The sequence below is a fragment of the Salvelinus fontinalis genome, chromosome 17 (assembly GCF_029448725.1).
Source record: "Salvelinus fontinalis isolate EN_2023a chromosome 17, ASM2944872v1, whole genome shotgun sequence".
In the NCBI taxonomy this organism is placed as follows: Eukaryota; Metazoa; Chordata; class Actinopteri; order Salmoniformes; family Salmonidae; genus Salvelinus; species Salvelinus fontinalis.
In genome coordinates, this window is record NC_074681.1 from 35,207,082 (window position 1) to 35,232,083 (window position 25,002).

At 40.9% G+C, this 25,002-nt stretch overlaps 1 protein-coding gene across 2 annotated transcripts in view; it reads right to left on the reverse strand.

The window, feature by feature from the left end:
- Positions 1-25,002, reverse strand: part of LOC129814227 (thymocyte selection-associated high mobility group box protein TOX-like) — a 58,154-nt gene that overhangs the window by 22,984 nt on the left and 10,168 nt on the right. The window contains exons 2-3 of one of the 2 annotated variants that reach the window (XM_055867203.1): positions 12,561-12,626; positions 8,678-8,785 (exon numbers count right to left, since the gene is read on the reverse strand). In XM_055867203.1, the coding sequence (XP_055723178.1) occupies positions 8,678-8,785; positions 12,561-12,626 (174 nt within the window). The remainder of the gene's footprint in view (positions 1-8,677; positions 8,786-12,560; positions 12,627-25,002) is intronic. The other variant, XM_055867204.1, reaches the window with a different exon arrangement.

A 25,002-nucleotide genomic window follows, 5' to 3' on the forward strand; every position in this document is an offset into this window, starting at 1 on the left:
GACAAATCTCCAATTGAGAGAGAGGCAGAGAGAGAGAGAGAGAGAGCGAGAGAGTGAGAGAGAGAAGCAGAGAGAGAGGCAGAGAGAGAGAAATGCAGAGAGAGAGAGAGGCAGAAAGAGAGAGAGAAGCAGAGAGAGAGAAGCGGAGAGAGAGAGGCAGAGAGAGAGAGAGAGAGAGAGTGAGAGAGAGGCAGAAAGAGAGAGAGAAGCAGAGAGAGAGAGGCAGAGAGAGCGAGAAAGGCAGAGAGAGAGAGGCAGTAAGAGAGAGAGAAGCAGAGAGAGAGAGGCAGAGAGAGAGAAAGGCAGAGAGAGAGAGAGAGGCAGTAAGAGAGAGAGAAGCAGAGAGAGAAGCAGAGAGAGAGAAGCGGAGAGAGAGAGGCAGAGAGAGAGAGAGAAAGGCAGAGAGAGAGGCAGAGAGAGAAAGAGAAAAAGGCAGAGAGAGAGAAGCGGAAAAGAGAGAGAGGCAGAGAGAGAAAGGCAGAGAAAGAGAAAAAGGCAGAGAGTAGGAGAGAGAGAGAGAGAGAGAGAGAGAGAGAGAGAGAGAAAGGCAGAGAAAGAGAAAAAGGCAGAGAGTAGGAGAGAGAGAGAGAGAGGCAAAGAGAGAAAGAGAAAAAGGCAGAGAGTAGGAGAGAGAGAGAGAGAGAGAGAAAGGCAGAGAGAGAGAGGCAGAGAGAGAAAGAGAAAAAGGCAGAGAGTAGGAGAGAGAGAGAGAGAGAGAAAGGCAGAGAGAGAGAGGCAGAGAGAGAAAGAGAAAAGGCAGAGAGAGAGAGAGAGAGAGAGAGAGAGAGAGAGAGAGAGAGAGAGAGAGAGAGAGAGAGAGAGAGAGAGAGAGAGAGAGAGAGAGAGAGAGAGAGAGAGTAGTATCATCCGATCTATTACTGACTTTATCATTTGTTGTAAAGGTGAGGAATTGGATGTTCAGGTCGTGGTATCAGAGGTCAATACAGTGATACTTGTTACTGTTCAGTCTATTTGGTCTCGGATAATACGATGAAGACAAACACGACGTGTTGTTTCATGTTGTCCTCCCATTCTAACACACGACTCCATCTGTAGTGAATAAAAATAGAAAGATAGGTAACATATTGTACCTCCAGTACAGATACAGTACGCCCACACAGCTGTAGCCATGTGCTAATTAGCACCCTAAAGAAAAAAACTTTCCAAACTATCATGGACAGTATCGGAAGGCCGTATTACCAAGTAGTTGTTCTTTATCTGAAAGGCCTTTCATGCTGCCATTCATTTGTCAAAACCAAAACCTTCATATTGCCCCGTGTAAGCACATTTTCAATCCTAATATCAATCCTTGTCCTGAATATATATATATATATATTTGATCTGTTATTCTCTTCAATCGCCCATTGTCCTTTTCAGTCGAGAACAATAGATTCGGTAAAGAGATCAATCAAACTCGACCAAAACAATGGAAATACCATGGCAACGCCACTCACGTGTCCCCCGTAGGGGAAAGATTCAGAATCTCCTCATTTCCCCCTATACAATTTTGCCTATTGTTTGGCTATTGTGTATATGTGTATTGTATTCCACACTATTTTGGGCTAAAAATCGGAGTATAACGCTTGTATAGAGGTCAAACCCAATACATGCTTATGTCATCGTCACAAATCAACTGCATTACATCTTCAAGTACCACCACCGCTTTCTATGTGGCCACTATATGCTACCAGCTTACACGAACAGGAGTTAGCATTTTTTCGAACCCCGAAAAGGACTGTTTCTAAATATTATGTAGCAAAAACAGCCAGATTTTTCCAAATTCTTTTTTAGTAACCACATTGTGGGTCTGTTAGAACACAAAAATCATAATGATTAGAAGAATATCCACTGTCCCCCACAGTCTGCATTGCATTGATCCCATTTTAGTCCCATTCTGCTCAGAACTAAGCAAATGCCTGCTGGTGGGACGATTTTGATTAAATCCATTCAAATATATTGTATTCATATTACAAATGCCCCTTTAAAATGAAGGGGAAAAAATCCTAACATGAGAAGGATATTTAGTACATTGCAAGACATGGCAGGACAATTTTTGTTTTTTGTTTAGCCTCTAGAATGACTACGATTAGCAACAGTTGCAGACTATCAGTCTTCAACCTTAGTTTTAAAAAACAGACTTATGACTTATAAGTCAACGTCAACCAACATCAAATCACAAAATGGTATTTCTGTTTGAAGATGAGTGACAACTGATGAGTGCAGTGCAGACCCGCAATCTTCAAAAGAGCACTGCTGAATTTGATCATATCGAGAAATTTCTCTCATTTCAATTCACTTATTTCAAGTCAACATGCCATAAATAATGCTGTAAGATTAAGTATGTGGTAGAAGGGTGGGAGATGGGGAATTCCCTCCAACCAATTTAAGGCCCCATACTGCCTACACACAGTTTTTATGATGAATAATTATTGTTTTATTTTGCCCCAAAAAATTCCACTCAGCACTTAACCTACCCATAAACCATTTGGCTAATCTGGCAAGGCACTGTCTTATTAGAGTTTTTTTTTATTTTTATCAGTGATCAACTGTTTATTAGTTTGATATAAAAGTTTAGACCAACACAATAGCTATTTTAGATTGGCCCAAGATAAGCCTGAGTAAAATAATTGATGTGGATTAAAAATAAATAAATAAATAGAGCCTCAATATGTCTTGTGTGTCGCCACAAAATGAGATAATTTTGCCTCAACGGCATATAAAAGGTATCATATGAAACAGCCCCCCCTCCTTCAATTCACATTGAAATATGATTTATTGGCACAAGAATCTGCGAGCTGCAATGTTGCCAATGCAATTAATAATGAAATAATGCCTCTCTCTTTTTCCATCTACAGTACATTCGGAAAGTATTCAGACCCCTTGACTTTTTCCACATTTTGTTACGTTACAACCTTATTCGAAAATTGATTAAGTAGTTTTTTCCCCCACAGTTGACAGGGCATGTCAGAGCAAAAATCAAGCCATGTAGGAAAAGCAATTGTCCGTAGAGCTGCGAGACAGGATTGTGTCGTGGCACAGATCTGGGGAAGGGTACCAAAACATTTCTGCAGCATTGAAGGTCCCCAAGAACACAGTGGCCTCCATCATTCTTAAATGGAAGAAGTTTGGAACCACCAAGAGCTGGCCGCCCAGCCAAACTGAGCCATCGGGGGAGAAGGGCCTTGGTCAGGGATGTGACCAAGAACCCGATGGGTTCTCTGTGGAGATGGGAGAACCTTCCAGAAGGACAACCATCTCTGTAGCACTCCATCAATCAGACCTTTATGGTAGAGTGGCCAGAAGGAAGCCATTCCTCAGTAAAAGATACATGACAGCCTACTTGGAGTTTGCCAAAAGGCACCTAAAGGACTCTCACACCATGAGAAACAAGATTCTCTGGTCTAATGAGACCAAGATTGAACTCTTTGGTCTATTTGAACTCTCTTGACTCTTGGGTATGAAGCTGTAATCGGTGACAAAGGTGATTCAACAAAGTACTGAGTAAAGGGTCTAAATCCGTATGTAAATGTTATATTTCAGTTTTCTTATTTTTAATAAATGTTCAAAAATGTCTAAAAAACAGTTTTTGCTCTGTCATCATGGGGTGTAGACTGATACATGAAAAAAACGATTTAATCCATTTTAGAATAAGGCTGTAATGTATTTTTTGTTATTGAAAAAGTCAAAGAGTCTGAATACTTTCCCGAATGCACTGTATATTTCTCTCAACACATACAACCGCGCACAAATCTAAAAGATGTGAGACTAGTTCAGGTTTCACAATATAAGAAGAAATCAACCTAAGGACAGCCCAAACCTCATTTAACTGACATTTATCTTCAATCGCCTACTGAACCAAGAGGGAACATGAAGAAGCAAACATATTTTGTTCTGGGATAGTTATTCAAACATTTTGCATTCTAAATTCAAATGTTTTTGACTCATAACTCTATAACATCTTTGATCTCAGTCTGATCGGTTTAGGGATTCTATTATGTGGTGTGTTTTCTGCCTGGCTTGTTTGAGAGCAATGCAGTGCTGTGATGTTGCTCAACCCTGTATGCTGCTGAGAGCTTAGGTTCAAGGTGAACAGAACTGTTGCTGCCAATAAAACAAATGTCCTGATCCCAAAGGAAACAGAGCAGGTGAGGTGTGGGTGTGTGTTTTTGGTTTTACTATCCTTGTGGGGACCAGAAGTCCTCACAAGGATAGTAAAACAAGGAATATTAGGACATTTATGACAAGTGGGGACCATTGCCGATCCCCACAAAGAAAAAAGGCAATTTTAGGCTTAGGAGTTAGGTTTAGGGTTACAATTAAGATTATAATTAGGGTTAGAGGTTTAGGATTTAGGGTTAGGTTTAGGGCTTAAGGTTAGGTTAAGGGTTATGATTAGGGAAAATTGGAATTTGAATGGGAATCAATTGTTTTGTCCCCACAAGGATAGTAAAACAAATGTGTGTGTGTGTGTGTGTGTGTGTGCGTGTGTGTGTGTGTGTGTGTGTGTGTGTGTGTGTGTGTGTGTGTGTGTGTGTGTGTGTGTGTGTGTGTGTGTGTGTGTGTGTGTGTGTGTGTGTGTGTGTGACACACCTACTCATTCAAAGGTTTTTCTTTATTTTGACTATTTTCTACATTGTAGAATACATTGTAGAATAACATACAAACTCTGAAATAACACATATAGAATAATGTAGTAACCAAAAAAGTACATTTATATTTGAGATTCTTCCTTTGCCTTGATGACAACTTGGCATTCTCGCAACCAGTTTCATGAGGTAGTCACCTGGAATGCATTTAAAGTAAAAGGTGTGCCTTGTTAAAAGTTAATTTGTGGAATTTCTTTCCTTCTTAATGTGTTTGAGCCAATCAGTTGTGTTGTGACAAGGTGGGGGTGGTATACAGAAGATTGGTGGTGGAAAAAGTACTCAATTGTCATACTTTAGTAAAAGTAAAGATACCTTAATTGGGATGGGGGCGCTGTTTAGACTACTTATGCTAATTTGGCTAATTTTTTAAACGGCTTCCCACAAAATCCTTGATCGTACAATATGCATATTATTATTATTATTGGATAGAAAACAGTCTATAGTTTCTATAGGAGTTGAAATTTTGTCTCTAAGTGGAACAGAGCCCATTCTACAGCAATTTCCCTGACATGGAGTCAGATTTGAGAAATGTTGGCCACTGTTCTGAAGTCATTTAAAAGGGCACTGTCGTTGCTATGACTATACGGACACTTCTTACGTCTTCCCCTGGATGCCTTTACGTGATGACGATTCCAACGGGGTCGATTGCGCGTTCACAGGCCCTACAAATGAAAAAACCCTGAAGCTAGTCATTCTTTGGGAGCTGCGTCATGAGCCAAGAGGACACCGGCGCGCACTTGTTCCAAGCGTTAGTTTAGCCTGTTATATTTCTCCGGTCATCTTTTCACTCGTTATAGGAGTTAAAAACATCATAAGGTAGTTAATTTAAAGCGTTTTATAGCAATTTATATCCGTTTAGTGCGATTTTGGGACATTTATTTTTGCAACGATGTGAAAAGTTGGGCACGCTTTTCAGTTCATCCCGAACGCAGTTGACATTTCCACATGGCAAGAGGACAGCTTTCCACCAAAAGACGATTTCTCCCAAGAAAGGATCCTTTGCCCAAGATACTGATGGAAGAACAGCTCAAGGTAGGACATTTGTATTATGATAAATCGTGTTTCTGTCGAAACATTTTAGTGGCTTAGGACGCCATGTTTTTTGACGTAGCTTCGCTTGGCGCAAACTGTATTGAAAAGTAAGGATAAATTAAAAAATGTAATAACGCAATTGTATTAAGAATTAAATTGTCTATCAATCCCTGTCCACCCTGTATTTTTTAGTCACGTTTATGAGTATTTATGTATAAGAGTAGATCACTGTCTAAGTGGCGCAAGGACATTTTCTGACCAACTGAGCTACATTTCACATTGTCTAACCATGATTTTGGGGGCTAAATATAAACATTTTCGATCAAACTGTATATGCATGTTGTAATGTGATGTTACAGGAGTGTCATCGGAAGAATTCTGAGAAGGTTAGTGAAAAAATTAATATCTTTTGGCGATGTTGACTTTTATCGCTCACTTTGGCTAGAATCAATGCTGGGCTGCTAATTGCTATGTGCTAAGCTAATATAACGATTTATTGTGTTTTCGCTGTAAGACACTTAGAAAATCTGAAATATTGTCTGTATTCACAGGATCTGTGTCTTTCGATTCGTGTATGCTGTGTATTTTTACGAAATGTTTGATGATTAGTAGTTAGGTAAACACGTTGCTCATTGTAATTATTCTAGTCCATTTGTGATGGTGGGTGCAATTGTAAACTATGAAGTCTACCTGAAATATGCACTTTTTTCTAACAAAACCTATCCCATACCATAAATATGTTATCAGACTGTCATCTAATGAGTTTTTTTGTTGGTTAGGGGCTATAAATATCTTAGTTTAGCCGAATTGGTGATGGCTACTGGTGTTGGTGGACAAATAAAAGATGGTGGATTATGCTAATGTGTTTTTAGGTAATAGATGTACATCTTTACATATTGTGTCTTCCCTGTAAAACATTTTAAAAATCGGAAATGTTGACTGGATTCACAAGATCTGTGTCTTTCATTAGCTGTATTGGACTTTAGTGTGTGAAAGTTAAATATTTAAAAAAAATATTTTTTTTGAATTTCGCGGCACTGGTTTTTCAGTGGGGGGGGGGGGGGGGGGGGTGTGCCGCTAGCGCCACGCTGATCCTAGACAGGTTAATAGAAAATGACTCAAGTAAAAGTGAAAGTCACCCAGTAAAATACGACTTAAGTAAAAGTCTAAAAGTATTTGGTATTAAATATACTTAAGTATCGAAAGTAAATGTAATTGCTGAAATATACTTAAGTATTAAAAGTAATTTCCTATATTAAGCAGACTAGAAGACACAATTTTCTTGTTTTTTATTTAGGATAGCCAGGGGCACACTCCAACACTCAGACATAATTTACAAACTAAGCATTTAGCTCCCAAGTGGCACAGCAGTCTAAGGCACTGCATCTCAGCGCTAGAGGCATCACAACTGACCCTGGTTCGATCCTGGGCTGTATCATATATATATACACAGTAGTGTGTGATGTGTGTCTGGGTATAAATGAAAGAAGAGGGAATGGACAGACTGGGACAAGGGGGGGGGTATGGCGGGAGAAAGAGAGTGAGGGGATAGAGAAAAAAAAGTGTGTGTGGGAGTCATCTTTCATAATGAATCATTCTTTATCCTCAATATGCCAAAGTAATGAGGGCTTTTTGACTCATAGTATAATGGTGACCTTTGGTTTGAAACATTGTCATAACGCACGTTGGAGAGAATTGTTTAAATTAAATTGAAATTGTTTCAATTTCTTAAATTCAATCCAGGATTCAACAAAACATAGACAATACCTATAGGCCTAGGGTTTCAAGCTTTGGTTGATTTCAAATGGAATCTACAAGTTAATCAAAACAAATGGGGGATTCTCGTCTCCATCTAAACCAAAAATCGAAGTTAAAGAATATGACTACATCAAATCAAACTGTATTTAAAGTGCATTTAAAGTTTTATTTGATTTAGTACTATTCTTTAACTTAGAGATTTGGTTGAAATGGAGATGTGAATCCATATTAATTATTAATTTGTAGACAAACTGGAATTAAAGCCAGATTCAGTGGCCCAGATGGAACTATCCAAGCAGAAGATACATCTCCTTTAAATATTGATATTTGGTTGCGCTGACAAAGAAACACAATTCAATATCGCTTTTCCAATACACTAAATAGCCTTTTACCTTGTCGAAAAGTTAACAAATGACATGCTGGATTCATGTCTCCATTTTAACCAAAAACAAAAGTTAAAGAATAAGATTAAGCCAGGGGCTCAGATGGAACTATCCAAGAAGTAGATACATCTCCTTTAAATGTTGATATTTGGTTGAGTTGTCAACCAAACACAAATTAATATGACTTTTGTAATACAGTACATAGGCTAAAGTTAAGAATATCTGACAAACTTGTGACAGTATTTATTCAACTATAAAATTAGTAAAATATCCACATTTTGAGGTTACTGTAACAATAAATGTATTTTGATGTAATCATAGAAAGCGGAAAGGTCACAGGTCTGTGGCGATCCCCACAATTGCTATAATAATCTGCACAGAATCTCGAACGGCATTGATCACTTGCACAATCTACTTTCATAATCTCAGTTGCAATCCAGCTCATTTGGTTGTGCTATTAGATATAGCACAGTGACAACACATTAAGTTGTTCTATATATATGAACAAAATATCTGACATTGTATTCCCATTTGAACTATGTTGTGCTTTTAGATGGTTGAAAGCGCAGTGATAACACATTTCGGTGACTTCTGAACCAAAAATCAGACCTAGATTTTCCATTGGAATTTGGTTGCACCTTCAGATGGTTGAAAGTGATAGCTAACCCATTTGGAATTGAACAAACTTTTGGCTGCATTTTTTCATGGGTGAAAATAGGTTAGAATCTCATTGGTCAAGGTATCAAACATATATTACCCAAGTATTCACCTTGAAATAACGTGGTGTGTCCAGTGTCTGCCTGCTTTGTGTCTGAGCACTAAAACCCACTGGTGGTGTACTTGTTCTTGTATATTTACCCAGGGTAGCCGGGGGCCATCGGAGTGAGCAGGGCCTTCTCGTTTCCACAGGGGTCCAGTCTGCTTGGTGCTGGTCTGCGTCTGGTGGGGGTTGGGAGGCACACGGAACTACCAGAGAGGACACAGAGAGATCAATGGTCACCACAGGGTCATAGAGGGGTGGAAAGAAGGACCCTTAGGCACAGATCTAGGATCAGATCCACCTCCTCAAATTAGGCCAAATAACCATTGGAGTGGGAATGTAAAACTGGCCTTAGATTAGTGCCTAGAGAACAATGACAAACAGCAGAGCAACATCCTGGTCTCTGGACAACCAGGATGCCCTATCTAACCGTCATATATCCAGGTTAGCCTCATTGAGATAAAGTATATTTTCCAAGAGACCTGAATGTAGCCCACTATGGTAAGATATTTACTATTACAGAAATATTTCCATTTATGTATATATCCATAAATGGTATGGATATCGATATCTGTTCATGTACATGTGTAATACATATCAACTTGAGCACTACATGGACTATGTAAGGGTACGGGTGTGCACCAATGTAAGCAGCTGTGCCATAATGAAATATATTTCCCCCATACATTCCTGAGTATTCCCTCTACAATACCCTATATCCATATTAATAATACCTCCAATATTATTTATTAATGTTATCTCTCCTTCTGGAATGGAAATACACCATATAAACAAATCCCTTAGGGGTTCATTATGGGGGCATCTGGCAATCTCTATGCCTAAGTAAATGATCAAATATTTTCCGTAAATAAAATTATGGTTGTCATGGATACGACAGACCGTGTGAGTGGTATACAGTAGATTAAATGATGTCCATACACATGATGCAAAACATTGTCTGATGCAGAATGACATAACAATGTTGACCTAGACAGATGCACACTCCTATAATTTATTTATATTCATTATTCACATACTGTCAAATACACATGGCCTACGATGGTTAAAAGTGAGATGTGAGGTGATTGGGTTCAGCATATTACTCAGATTGCATGACTATGAATTCTACATGTTTTAACATCTCTGGTGAAACAAATGTACCAGGCACCTCAGTAAACGTGTTTCTGACTATAGTCAAGGGTGTTTCATATATGCGTGCTGGAAGGTGTGGAATTCTTCTGAAGCAACACCTTCACACATTTTAAGTCACGAAACCCCAAATAATAATTCCCCAACACAATATTTCACTAACCTGACTGTAAACCTTATTTTCGATCGATGTGATTTTCCCAGGTATAACTCATTCATAACACTTCTATTTCATAAGAAGAAGAAATTCAACTGAATTAAAAAGTGTTAACTTGACCTAGATAGTTTTTGTGTATGTATTGATATGTAGGCTAAGAAATGTTGTTCTGTCCTTGAGCTGTTCTTGTCTATTAATGTATTATGTCATGTTTCATGTTTTGTGTGGACCCCAAGAAGAGTAGCTGCTACTTTTGCAACAGCTAATGGGGATCCTAATAAAATACCAAAAACAAGCAGTTAGATGAATTGACATTTCTTTCAATGAGAACAGCCCTAGTGCAGACAGTTAATATGAGATTCAACAAGTCAAGCTGCAGTGCCTAGTGAAACTATAAACACTGCTTGCACAGGCTTCACAAGTAGCTGTCCTAAAATTTGTTCAAAACATTGATAAACTACAATTTGTTTCCTACTCCACACAACCTACTCCACATTTCCAGAGTGACAGAAAAATTGTACAACATTTCCCTAATGAATCAAATCTCGAAACCGAAGTTGTCTCGATTACGTTTGACTTCACACCTCAGACTTAATACTTGGTGGAAGAACCTTTGACAGCCATTACAGCTGTGAATATTTTTGAATAAGCTTCTACCAACGTTGCACAACTCTTAGGGCAACATGCATCCATTATTATTGTCAAGATTGCTCAAGCTCAGTAAATTTGGTTGGGAGTCATTGATGGATAGCAATATTCAAACCTTGTCTGTGACTTTAAAGCAGATTTAAATCAGGACTGAGACTGGACCATTCAGGAACACTGCTATTCTGGTGTGTCTTTGGCATTAAAATGTGTGTAACTGTCCCGCTGAAAAATAAAACTGTATCCCAGCGTTATGTATTCAGAAGACTGAAGCAGGGTTTTATGTAAAAAAAAAATTTTTTAGCTTGGCTTTGCTCCTTTCATATATATTTATGATCCTGACAAACTCTCCAGTCCCAGCCGGTGACAAGCATACCCAGAACATGATGCTGCCACCACAATACTTGAAAATATCCTATTTTAGGACAGCCGTATCCTATTAAGAGCAATTTGTGATACCAATGCTTCCTGTTCTGCTAGCGACCTCCATTTCGCTACAGCCCCCAGACTAAAGGCTAATTAACAAAAAGCCTTTAGTTAATTAACAAATTCAGTTAATTTCCCATTTCCTACAGACAGGAACACTGTATTTGAACTAAAACACAACAAATGGGAAATTATAACTACATGAAAGACTCTCTCATCTGGCCATGATGGCTACCTCAGGAACATACGATTCTTTATAAATATTTGATTGTGTTGCGTCCCTTAAGGCCTAGGCCCTCACTCATGCGCACACACGCACACACACACACACACACACACACACACACACACACACACACACACACACACACACACACACACACACACACACACACACACACACACACACACACACACACACACACACACACACACACACACACACACACAGATACCCTCTCCTAACCATTAGCCTGTCCACTGGGCCTTATCTGAGTGGTATTTACACTTATCACACAGCCCACTGTTAGACGCTCCACGCTCAAAATGAGTTTCACCCGAGGTCAACCCCAACAACACCAGGAACACACCACCAGTATCCTGAAATAATCCACCATCCACCCAGGGCAGATAGCTACTGTAGCTCTCCTACTACAATACAGGGAGAAACAGCCCTGCAACACATGTACATATGAAAGCCCCTCTCTTCAGTGATAGCTGTCAATCTATAGGCCATTTATGCAGCTGTCTACTCTACCAGACCTGGGTTCAAATACTATTTCATAGTTTGCTCTAGCCTGCTGGGTGTGCCAGATTGGCGGGATTTGCAGTTTTGGGACTATTCTATTGGTTCATTAAGTCATACAAACTCAAATAGGCACAAATAGTATTTGAACCCAGGTCTTGTCTACTCTACCCAGCCTAGCTGTACCTCAGGCTGGTCACAAGAAAGAGCTGTCGATTTTGGACATTTGAAAAGGTCCCGAGGACGTAGATATATGCCTTTGTAGGCGCTCACCCCCCTCCCCCCGAAAGAAAACAAAAACATGGCACATCACTGGAACTCAAGACGCTCAGAGCCAGCTGCTTAGACCACTGCACCACAGCACTTCACTATTTTCTAGCAAGCAGGAGGAGTACTTGATGACAATTAATGGAAACATTACAGTGTTTTTTATTATTTTGTTTTAAGCCTTCCCCAAATAGCCCTAACCTTAACCACTCTGAATTAATACATAAGCGTAACCCTGTTTTAACTGCTTTAACCCTGTAACCATGCGGAATTTACCCTGTATCCACGCAGAATTAATGGGTCAAAAATCAACGTCATCCAATTATGGCAAAGTGAAACCATGACATCAGGTTGTGTAGCTACGTAGAACTGTAAATCTAACTGGGAAGAAAATAAAAGCTCTCTAACAACCCAACCATTTAGCGGCTTCATTGATGAGGCTGCAACAACGTTTAAACGCTCTGTTTACATGTTATAATAGTCCCTGATTATGGTGGCAACTGATAGCAGGCGCTAATTTAGCGATGCGCCCGGCGTAAAAGTGTTTAATTAAGACTTGAAACAAAAACACGGGGAAGAGTAATTAACCCACCTGGTTGGTTGGCACAAAGTCCAGGCCAGCCTCTGGCATGCCCAGGAACATGGTCTCACTGTTGTACTGCAAACACACAGACAACACAACAACACAGTTACAACATTGTTCACTTCATTTAGGTATATGAGTAGGAGAGTTAGAGAGGGAGATATAGAGGCAGAGTGAGAGAAAGAGAGAATGAAAGAGAGATAGAGACGAAGAGAGAGAGATAGAGAGAAGGAGAGAGAGAAATAGAGGGGTGGAGGAAGTGGGAGGAAAAGAGAACATTATATTAGCTATGAAAACTGATGTTTTCCTGCTGTTGTCTTCCCTTTGAAGTCCTCACCCTTATCGACTTGAGATGTCAGCGATTTGAAGCAATTAGCACACTAGTAATTACAAGCCACAAAGGAAAGGCTTTTATGAAATCCTTTCATGTGCAATCTGTTATAAAACAGAAAAGGCCCTGTGTCTGTCTGTCTGTCCACGCTGCATCTCCACTTACACTACACTGCTTTGAGTTAGGCCCATAGTGAATCACCAAACACACACACACACACACACACACAACTGGAGAGCGCACAATACAAGAGCACTGTGTTTCTGTGATTCCGTGCATATTGTCCAGTATGAATTCATTCAGTCTAACCATGGTGTTGGCAGTGCTCCAGTTTGTATTTACATACTGCATTGTCCTTCATTTCCCTCTACCCCCTTCTCTCTTAACATCTGGGATCTCTTAGTTAAGGCTGACTTCTAACACATTATTTGATGACTCGCCAAACAAATAAGCTCTTTCTCTTTTGAAGTCAGTATGTATTAGTGAAATGGGTCTGTAGTAGGGAACTGTTTTGAATCCCCAGCCCAGAGTGTTTAACTAGTTCTCTCTCCCGTTATTTTAAGTGTGTTTTAGCAGAGTGAAGGAGTCGTGAAGAACCAGCTGTATGACACACCTGGGAAATGAACCTGTTTTGCTACAACTCCACTCAGCGTTAAAGTAGATCTTAACTGTGCCTGACCACAAATGGCTTCCGGCAGACTGCTATTTAAAGAAATAAAACACAGAGAATATCACTTCCTTGTAAGGGATTAGTTCATATTAGAATTGGATACAAGATACAGAGTTGTGATTGGTTCTAGGACAGGTTTAACATGAGCTGATTGGACAAAGAACTCTGTCTGTCTCAACCTCAGCAGTAGCATCCTGTTCTAACCATCCCATTCACCTGTCCTACAAGGGACCACACTGTTCGTACAAGAAGCTACCTTTAGAAAAAGAACAAGAAAAAAGTGAAACCCATCCACGCAGGTAGACACTGGACAAACGACTGTTTTCCATTTGCCAGCTGTCACACCGATGCAAATGAGCGATCGGATGACAAAATTAACAAAAAGCCAAAACAGGGTGTCATGGCTGACCTCTTGTAACCCGATTCCCCTCTATCTCTCCACACAGTTTAGACTGGAGCGTCTGTCTGGCAGTCCAAGGAAAGGGGAGTCATAGGGTTAGGAACACAGACACTCATTTCTCAGAATGAACCCACTCCTTTGCATTATGAATGATTACATGGAACAGCTGCATGTGTCCATGGAACATGAAACAGACTCGCAACAGCAGCACTGGAAAAACAATCTATACGGAGCATAAAAAGTGTTGGTCCTATTTTTCATGAACTGAAATAAAAGATCCCAGAAATGTTCCATCCGCACAAAAATAGTATTTCTCTCAAATTTTGTGCACAAATTTGTTTACATCCCTGTTAGTTAGCATTTCTCCTTTGTCAAGATGATCCATCCACCTGACAGGGGTGGCATATCAAGAAGCTGATTAAACAGAATGATCGTTACAGAGGTGCACCTTGTGCTGGGGACAATAAAAGGCCACTCTAAAATGTGCAGTTTTGTCACACAGCACAATGCGCCTATGCCCTCCCAGACCCACCCATGGCTGAGCCCATGCCCAGTCAAGTGAAATTCATAGATTAGGACCTAATGAATTTATTTAAATTGACTGATTTCCTTCGATGAACTGTAACTCAGTAAAATCTTTGAAACTGTTGCATGTTGCGTTTATATTTTTGTTCAGTGTAGTATATATAGTATAGTAGTATGTAGTATATAAGTTGTGTGAGACTTGACTCTCTCGCACAGTGTAACATGTGCTCTGAGTGTTCTCAACAGAAGTGTTTTTTTCTCTCTCGCTCTTTCTCTTTCTCTGACATTCTCTCCCTCTCTCTCGTTCTCACTCCCGCCTCTTCTTCCATAAAGTTACATAAGGATGGAAGTAAAGTGTAAACTGTAGAGCATTGCCAACATAAACACCCAAGCTAATAAACCAATACATTGACATGCTGTGAGACCACACAAACACATGGGGAACGCTACTTTTGTTAGCCTTAGTGACTTACACTACTGTTAGATAAACCCCAGATGTGTTCTGCTGTTCACAAATAGGCCAACAGCAATGTAACGCTAATAAGTAGGGCATATACAGTTGAAGTCAGAAGTTTACATACACCTTAGCCAAATACATTTAAACTTCGTTTTTCACAATTCCTGACATTTAGTCCTAGTAAAAAGTCCCTGTCTTAGGTCAGTTAGGATCACCACTTTATTTTAAGAATGTGAAATGTCAGAATAATAGTAGAGAGAATTATTTATTTCAGCTTTTATTTCTTTCATCACATTCCCAGTGGGTCAGAAGTTCACATGCACTCAATTAGTATTTGGTAGCATTGCCTTTAAATTGTTTAACTTGGGTCAAACGTTTCAGGTAGCCTTCCACAACCTTATCACAATAAGTTGGGTGAATTTTGGCACATTCCTCCTGACAGAGCTGGTGTAACTGAGTCAGGTTTGTAGGCCTCCTTCAACACACATGCTTTTTCAATTCTGCACACACATTTTCTATAGATTTGAGGTCAGAGCTTTGTGATGGCCAGTCCAATACCTTGACTTTGTTGTCCTTAAGCCATTTTGGCACAACTTTGGAAGTATGCTTGGGGTCATTGTCCATTTGGAAGACATCCTGACTGATGTTGCTTCAATATATCCATCTAATTTTCCTTCCTTGTGATACCATCTATTTTGTGAAGTGCACCAGTCCATCCTGCACCAAAGCACCCCCACAACATGATGCTGCCACCCCTGTGCTTCACGGTTGGGGTGGTGTTCTTCGGCTTGCAAGCCTCCCCCCTTTTTCCTCCAAACATAACGATGGTCATTATGGCTAAACAGTTCTATTTTTGTTTCATCAGACCAAAAAGTACAATCTTTGTCCCCATGTGCAGTTGAAAACCGTAGTCTGGCTTTTTTATGGCGGTTTTGGAGCAGTGGCTTCTTCCTTGCTGAGTGGCCTTTCAGGTTATGTACTGTACATATAGGACTCGTTTTACTGTGGATATATATACTTTTGTACCTGTTTCCTCCAGCATCTTCACAAGGTCCTTTGCTGTTGTTCTGGGATTGATTTGCACTTTTCGCACCAAAATACGTTCATCTCTAGAAGACAGAACGCATCTCCTTCCTGAGCGGTATGACGGCTGCGTGGTCCCATGGTGTTTATACTTGCGTACTATTGTTTGTACAGATGAACGTGGTACCTTCTGGCGTTTGGAAATTGCTCACAAGGATGAACCAGACTTGTGGAGGTCTACAATTTTCTTTCTGAGGTCCTGGCTGATTTATTTTGATTTTACCCATGATTTCAAGCAAAGAGGCACTGAGTTTGAAGGTAAGCCTTGAAATACATCCACAGGTACACCTCCAATTGACTCAAATGATGTCAATTAGGCTATCAAAAGCTTCTAAAGCCATGACATCATTTTCTGGAGTTTTCCAAGCTGTTTAAAAGCACAGTCAACTTAGTGGATGTGAACTTCTGACCCACTGGAATTGTGATACCATGAATTATAAGTGAAATAATCTGCTTGTAAACCAATGTTGGAAAAATTACTTGTGTCATGCACAAAGTAGATGTCCTACCTCGACTTGCCAAAACTATAGTTTGTTAACAAGAAATTTGTGGAATGGTTGAAAAACAAGTTTTAATGTCTCCAACCTAAGTGTATGTAAATTTCCGACTTCAACTGTATAACCCCTGACCTCTATGACAATTGGCAATATCTCATCCTGCCCATTGACTCAGATAAACCAATAGATGCTCTTTGCTGTCAACTCTAAAGAGCTCCCATTGGGTTGCAGTAGGCTATGATCGATAGTGTCGGTGCATGATACAGTAACCCATTGTTTAGCTCAGGAGCCTTGTTCCTCCCAACATTAATAGTCAGTCAATCAAAGTGGCCATAGTCGCTTCAGTTTCTCTCACAGCCTCTTTGCAAGAGTCCGTATTAAACAATGTTGCACTGTGGGTGTGGCAGCTTCGTCACCAATCTACAGTTATCTCAAACATACAGTAAACATCGTAAAAGGCAAACCAGAGACAAACCCAAGCAGAGTAGACTAGACCATTGAGCGAGGAGAGCGAAACCATCTGATCTGAATGTATTTCTTTTGGGCATTTGGGTCATTACCGTGATGTTTATAGCCCCCGACAGCTCTTGTAGATTCTATTTTTTATTGGATGCTGTATATTGACCCCTTTGTCAAATTGGCTTTATCCATTTGCTTTTTCTGGCGCACAATGATATGTGCCGAACTGACAGATCTCCTGCTCGCTGATACATACTGTAATGAAATAGAGCGAGTTCTATTTTCTGCCTCTGCACCTGTGCTCTTTCCTTTATTGCCTGGTTGTACTCGATAGGCTCCTGTGACGCAGATGGGCACGGGGTAATCTCTTTTATCGTTAAAGTCGTTTTGGTCATGGAGGTTTGGAGGAGAAAAGTGTCTGATTAAATGTAGTGACAACCACAGAAGAGAGTTTCGTATCATGGAAGCTACGCTAACTCGCTAGTTCGCTAACCCTCGTTTTCAGTTTCTGCAAACAGACTGATACAGACGACATACTGTCCCCTGTCTAGAATATCATTCTGACAAAGTCAGGGAGAAAAAGGGTGAGAGAGAAAAGAGAAAAAAAAGTGGATATTGTGGTGATTGTCATTTTCTTTCCATCTTACGTGTTAAGATGTGAATCAGACAGCGGAACCTATTTCACTCTTCATCAGTTTTGCTCTGAGAAGCCGGAGAAGAGGAAAATAAAACCAAATCATGAGAAGATCCTATATTCTGAGAGCTTTTGTGTGGCAACTAAAGGCTTATCTTATAATAAAACATGTCCCTATATGCAGTGTACAGCAATGCAGTTTTCCTGCTAGGGCTGTGGCGGTTATTCAACTGTTGATGACGGTAATTGGCAAGCCAAATGACCGCAGTCTCCCTCATAACCGTTCGAATAGCAACAAAACTATTTACATTTTATATTTGTTGAGATGCACATTTTCTCCTCTCCTCCGCTCCTGACTGCGTGTGCTGCCATAGAAATAGAATGGATAGAAGGGGCGTCCCCATTCAAGTCAACGATGGCATAATGGGTGGACTGGCGATCATTGCGAGTGTACCTATATAAGCAAAGCAGGAAGTAAAAGCAAGAAGTAAAAGCAGGAAGTGTGACATCAATATGTGCTGTGATTTATTGACTCAACTCAACTGACATTACAAAAAAATCTGTTATCGCAGAAACTGACTCAACCGCACGAATGCCTGGCCGTCCCTTCTTCAGTCAGCGGTTTTAAAACAAATGGTTATTTCATTTTAATGACGGTCTTCATCCAAAACCGTCAGTTGCACGGTTATACAGTAATTGTGCCAGTCCTAGTGATGACATCCAAAGCTTGTGAAAATTAGACCTGGAGGTCAACATTATCTCGAAAACCCTTAATTTTGCTTTATGCACACATATCTTTATATATCAAATATATTATCTTAGTGTCTTGACATACTATTGCAGCATGCAAGCATTTTCCCCCCAAAATAAAGATCCTATTCAGATCACCAATACTTTCCATTCAACACTGCAAATGTGTGTGGTTTTTCTCTCTGTCACTCTAACATCACAGTGGGTTCGATCTGATAGTGTTTCATTTCTACTATCGCATTGTGGCTGTGTGGGGAGTGCTGTTGATATCAGGTAGGCCTACCCTGTGAGGAGCATGGCTGGTTTTGTTGTCAAACCAAATTACACACACTTTCTCTGTGGATAAACCCTAGTCTGAATAACAAGCAGCTAGCTAAGTGGGTCAGGGTCGCCAGAGAGAGAGAGGGAAGGGGAAGGGGGAAGGGGGTAGGGGAGGAGAGGGTCAGAGGGAGACAGAGGGAGAAAGAGGGGAGGAATTGAGAAGGAGAGGGAAGGCATAGAGAGAGAGGAATACGGGTAGAGTGGAAAATGAAAGAGGAATGGGAAGAGAGAGAGGGAGAAAAAATAGGCAGAGAGGAATAGAGAGAGAACCCCGGTAGAGTGAAAAAGAAAGAGAGAGAGGGGGGATGAAACAGAGAGAGGGGTGGGGGACAGAGAGCGAGAGAGTAAAATGGGGAAGGAGTGTTGTATCTCTGTTTCTGCTCCCCAGTATTCAATATCAAGAGTGGCAGTCATCTTGGACTCCAAATCACAGCCCCGATGGACAACCTTTGTCTGTGGAGCATTACATCTCCAAGTGATTTCTTTTTCCACTTCTCCCTCTCCCTCTCTCTCTCCCTCTCCCTTCTTTTTTTCAAAATGGCAATTTGGTGAGGGCCTGGAGCAGGGCTGAGTGTGTCTTCTTCTATGTCCCAGCACTGTAATTTATGACTGTAGCGGTCAGGCCGAGCCCTGCTGTGGCTCATATCACTGGGTAGAGGGAGAGGGAGTAGGGACTCAGGCCTATATAAATCATAGCCTGCTTCTGATTGAATTGGTAGCGTTTCCCTCTCTCTGGCACCGCCTCGTAAAGACAAGAGTGAGCGGTGTAAGGCGCTGTATTTCATAGTGGTAAAAATCCGAGTTTCTGTGGAGTTCGTTAAAATGACAGAGGATAAGGGGGTTTTAATGGCGAAAACGATAACGATGTTTAGTATAATCAAAACATTCTGATGATTTAACGCCAGAGGTTTGAGCTATGCCCTCGCATTTCAAGTCAGGATATGATGCCTTCCTTTTCATCTGGGAAGAAGAAGATGTGGTGTAATAGCGCCTTCATTTCATGAATGTTTTTCAGACCGTGCATAATCTAAGATAAATATTTGATTTGCTTGTTTGCTCTTGTTACAACACATGTATGTTCTATTTTGCTGTTCTAAACGCTGCAGTGTGAAGAAGCACACTGTGCAGCGTGTTTAGAACATGGTAAAGTTGATCAGTCTATCTCAGGATGCTACAGCTGAAAGGTAGGTCATGTTATTTCTAGCTCAACAAGTGTTTGTTCCACTTTGAAGTGGTGAGGATGGTTTCTGTGTTACTTTATGCCGTGGTACAATGTGCAGCAGTATGACAACAGAAAAGAACATGAGCGCGCACACACACACAACCAAAAACAACTCAACAATTATATGTAATCACTCACAGTATGATGACACACAAGGCATATTATACGTAACCACACAAACCTATTTATATGGTATACGCACTGCATTCAACTACACATCGCAAACACACAATCACTACTTTGTACAATGACAAAGAACAAATGCAAACCCATGGGACCTGATAACAGACTAGTAACTGAGCTGTCATTTTAGCCATTGTGTTCCCCCAACATAACCCTGTGGCAAAGTCCCATTATGTGAATCTAAAATATAACTTCCAGACCAATTAATTCAGATGTTGGGCGAATCTTTCTCTTGGCAGAACGCCTTGCACAATGCCTCATTAAAACATGAATCAGCATCCTTTCCAATTTAGACGCTCTCTCTCTCTCTCTTTCGCTCTTTCTCTCGCTTCACCTGTTGTCACACCTGATTAATGCCAAACAGGTAAAATGCTTATTAGATCATTAATGAGCAGTTTATAAGTCCCCAATAGAACAAACCAGGCCTGGACGGACCCTACATTTCATCTACCCAATTCTAAAAAGTAAATGATTCCACCATCTGTTATGAATATCAAAACTCACTCTGCGAGTCTTGTTCAGTCATTAAGCTTTTAATCAGTAAATCACCATGGGACAATTAGGGAAGCTTCTCCACCAGAATCAAGGTACTAATGCATCAATAAACCTGAGACCATATTGACAGACAGAGGCTGTTATGTATAATCTACTGTATGTCTGTTGGAATAATCATAATTCAAGAAGGATTGGGATACTCTAATAGAGAACCTGTGTTACATGGAGAGTGTTCTGTAACATGTTCTATTAACTCATATGTCTAGAATGTCATTGTATGCTGTAGTTTTCAGATTTCCCTTCACTAAAGGGCCTAGCCCGAACCATGAAAAACAGCCCCAGACCATTATTCCTCCTCCACTATTCTACTGCCAATGTTTGTCTATGGAGATTGCATGGCTGTGTGCTCGATTTTATACACCTGTCAGCAATAGGTGTGGCTGAAATAGCCGAATCTTTGTATATATGGTGTATGTGTCACTTCGACTAAGACATAATACTAGAACGAATATGGGCTCTCTGCTACAGGAAGTGACATAATTCCAAAAGGATACAGCAGGATATGAGACTTCATCATTGATGTTGCTGCAAGCAGCTATTCTTGAAGACAATTTAACTTGTGATGATCTTCATATGTGGTTCTGCCTAACCTACTTTCGTGAACTGACTTATTATAAGTCAGTCAATATAGCGAAAGGGCAAAAAAATCAATCTAATACCTCAGCTGCAATGAAGCCTTGGCTAGCTAGTACCGCCAAATTAGCTAGAGTATGACTAGTCCCTATCGCTAAGCATGAACTAAATCCCACCTCTACTAGTGTCTCATTGACATATACACTCAGTGGACAATTTATTAGGTACACCACCCCGTCCACAAAAATTGTTCACTACTACAGACAGAGTCACGTGGCCATGGCTTGCTTTATAAAGCAGGCAGACAGACATCGTGGCATTCAGTTACTGTTTGATTGAACATTAGAATGGGCAAAACGATTGACCTAAGTGACTTTGAGCGTGGTATGATCATCGGTGCCAGGCCCGCTGGTTCCAGTACCTCAGAAACGTTCGGCCTCCTGGGCTTTTCACGCACGACAGTGTCCTGGGTTTACTGAGAATGGTGCGACAAACAAAAAACATTTAGTCAGCGGCAGCCCTGTGGGCGAAAACAGCTCGTTGATGAGAGGTCGACGGAGAATGGCAAGAATCGCGCAAGCTAACAGTCGGGCCACAAACAGGCAAATAATGGCGCAGTACAACAGTGGTGTGCAGAATAGCATCTCGGAACAAACAACTCGTCTGTCCTTGTCAAGGATGGGCTATTGCAGCAGACGACCACACCGGGTTCCACTCCTATCAGCTAAAAACAAGAAGAAGGGGAGCCAGTGGGCACGTGATCACCAACCACGGACAGTTGAGGAGTGGAAAAACATCGCCTGGAACATGACAGCGAGTTCAGACCTCAACCCACCAGAGCATCTTTGGGATGAGATGGAATGGGCTGTTCGCAGCATGAATGTACCACCGTCTAATCTGTAGCTACTGCGTGAAGCCATCGCATCAGCATGGACCAACATCCCTGTGGAACGTTTCTGACACCTTGTAGAATGCCCCGAAGAATTCACGCTGTTCTGGAGGCAAAGGGGGGAGGTCCGACCCAGTACTAGATGGGTGTACCTAATAAACTGGCCAGTGAGTGTAGGATGAGATTAACATATAGATAGGTATATTATAAACAGGAACAGACACAGATGAGACTCATTGGCGCTGTCAGACCGCAAGGAATACAAACTCAGAGAGAGTCCTATGCGTCTGGGATAGCTTAGGCTACAACCACAGAACTGTGCTACGATAAGCTAGATAGCTAGACTCTAATAAACAACGCTAAATATACTTTGATGTATAGCCGTTGAACTACTCAATTTAAACTGATCCCAATCATTTTTAACATAGAGAACTGCCAAAAGGAAGGTGGCATACACACCGAGCACCATGGCATTCCATGGCATTAGGGACAACGATGCTAAACTAGTGTAATTATATAACAATAAATAATACACATCATTTAGCAGGCGCATTTATCCAAGCTGACCTTAGATGTCTAGGGGCAATTTCATCCTAACATTTGACTCGTAGTCTCAAATAGACCAAGAATTTGAGTATTACACCTAATCGCTCCCTACACCTCAGGACCTGCCACTTCAGTATAGTAACCAGACTCCTTTGTTTGCACAGGGTTCTCCCTTTTTAACCTGGGTTTAATTACAATAGTGCAGCTGTTGCTGGTTTACACAGTGGGTAATATATCTGCCATGTCACCCTGCCTCCATGGCGCCTGCTGTTTGCGCAGGACAGAGTGCAGGACAGAACCCTTTACTCACGCTACAGCCATAGTACCTGTTACCATGGCGACTGTCCACTACAGCACAGACTGTACAGACTGACTGTGTCTGTGGGAGCAGGGTGAAATAGCACCTCTGAGGTCAGTTTTGTGTTTTGGAGACGAAGGGTTGGGGTTAGGATATGGTGGAAAGTGAGCTGGTCCTAGATCCAAAAGACAACTTTAGACCGATGTGTGTCTGTGTGGGACAGGACAGACATGAGCAGGGAACAGGCATTGTTGTTACTCTGGGAAGAGGACGGACAGTGTTATAAAGATGCAAGGCAGGTGTTATCATCAGATAGCACAGAGACCATAGCACCAGGAGTTTTCCTGAGCACATAATATACACTGCATTCGGAAAATATTCAGACGCCTTGACTGTTCCACATTTTGTTACGTTACAGCCTCATTCATAACGACAAAGCGTTATTTACATAAGTTTTCAGACCCTTTGCTATGAGACTCGAAATTGAGCTTAGGTGCATCCTGTTTCCATTGATCAACCTTGACATGTTTCTACAACTTGATTGGACTCCACCAGACAGAAGCCACTCCTCAGTAAAAGGCACATGACAGAGCACTTGGAGTTTGCCAAAAGGCACCTAAAGGACTCAGACCATGAGAAACAAGATTCTCTGGTCTGATGAAACCAAGATTGAACTCTTTGGCCTGAATCCCAAGCGTCACATCTGGAGGAAACCTTGCACCACCCCTAAAGTGAAGCATGGTGGTGGCAGCATCATGTTGTTGGGATGTTTTTTAGCGGCAGGGACTGGGAGACTAGTCAGGATCGAGGGAAAGATGAACGGAGAAAAGTACAGAGAGATCCTTGATGAAAACAACCCTAAGCACACAGCCAAGACAACGCATGAGTTTCAGGACAAGTCTCTGAATGTCCTTGAGTGGTGCAGCCAGAGCCCGGACTTGAACCCAATGGAACATCTCTGGACAGACCTCAAAATATCTGTGCATTGACGCTCCCCATCCAACCTGACAGAGCTTGAGAGGATCTGCAGAGAAGAATGGGAGAAACTCCCCAAATACAGGTGTGCCAAGCTTGTAGCTTCATACCCAAGAAGAGTCGAGGATGTAATCGCTGCCAAAGGTGCTTCAACAAAGTACTGAGTAAAGGGTCTGAATACTTGTGTAAATGTGATATTTCATTTTTTAATTTGTAATACATTTTCACAAATGTCTTAAAACCTGTTTTTGCTTTTTGATTATGGGGTAATGTGTGTAGATTGATGAGAGGAAAAAAACTATGTAATCCGTTTTAGAATAAGGCTATAACGTAACAAAATGTGGAAGAAGTCAAGGGGTCTGAATACTTTCCGAATGCACTGTATATGGCTCTGGAACAGACAAGGGAAAACTCCAGGCCTTGGTGAATAACCTATATAGTAGATATGGGCAGGGCACAGACATGGGTCGGAACATGTCATTTTGAGTCAGGAAAGGAATATTTCACCGGTAAATATGATCATTGTTTAAACCCCAAAATATGATTTTCCCTCCACATTTTGTAACATTTAGAATGCCTCACAACCAATAGCAAAAACCTATAAGCAGTCCCATATGAAAAGTTAAAAAAAATATTTAATAGACAGCGAGGGAGAGTCCTTTACTTATGACAGATTATTTTGTGTAGGGTAAGCCTGGTTAGGAAGTATTTTTCAGGGTTTCATCTATCACTCCATACTAAACCACTGAGAGCCTCTGACTGATGCAAAACTCAATTGGATATGACTCAGCTGGTTTGCTAGTGGAATGCCCTTGATGTTAGTCCTCTCGCTCAGTTTCCTCCGATTTCCTTCTCTTCTCATGATAATATATATTATGTTACTGTACATATTATTCTCAAATTGTATCCTGTTTTATATTGCCTAGGCACTGCATATAAATGCTTGCTTATTTGATTGTGGCTGTAAAGTGATATTGATGATGATGCCGGTAACATAACGCACAGAGAATATGGCTACCCAGTAAACTGATTAGGCTACCATACGTTTTCACCAGGTAACTATTACTGAATAATACAAATCTG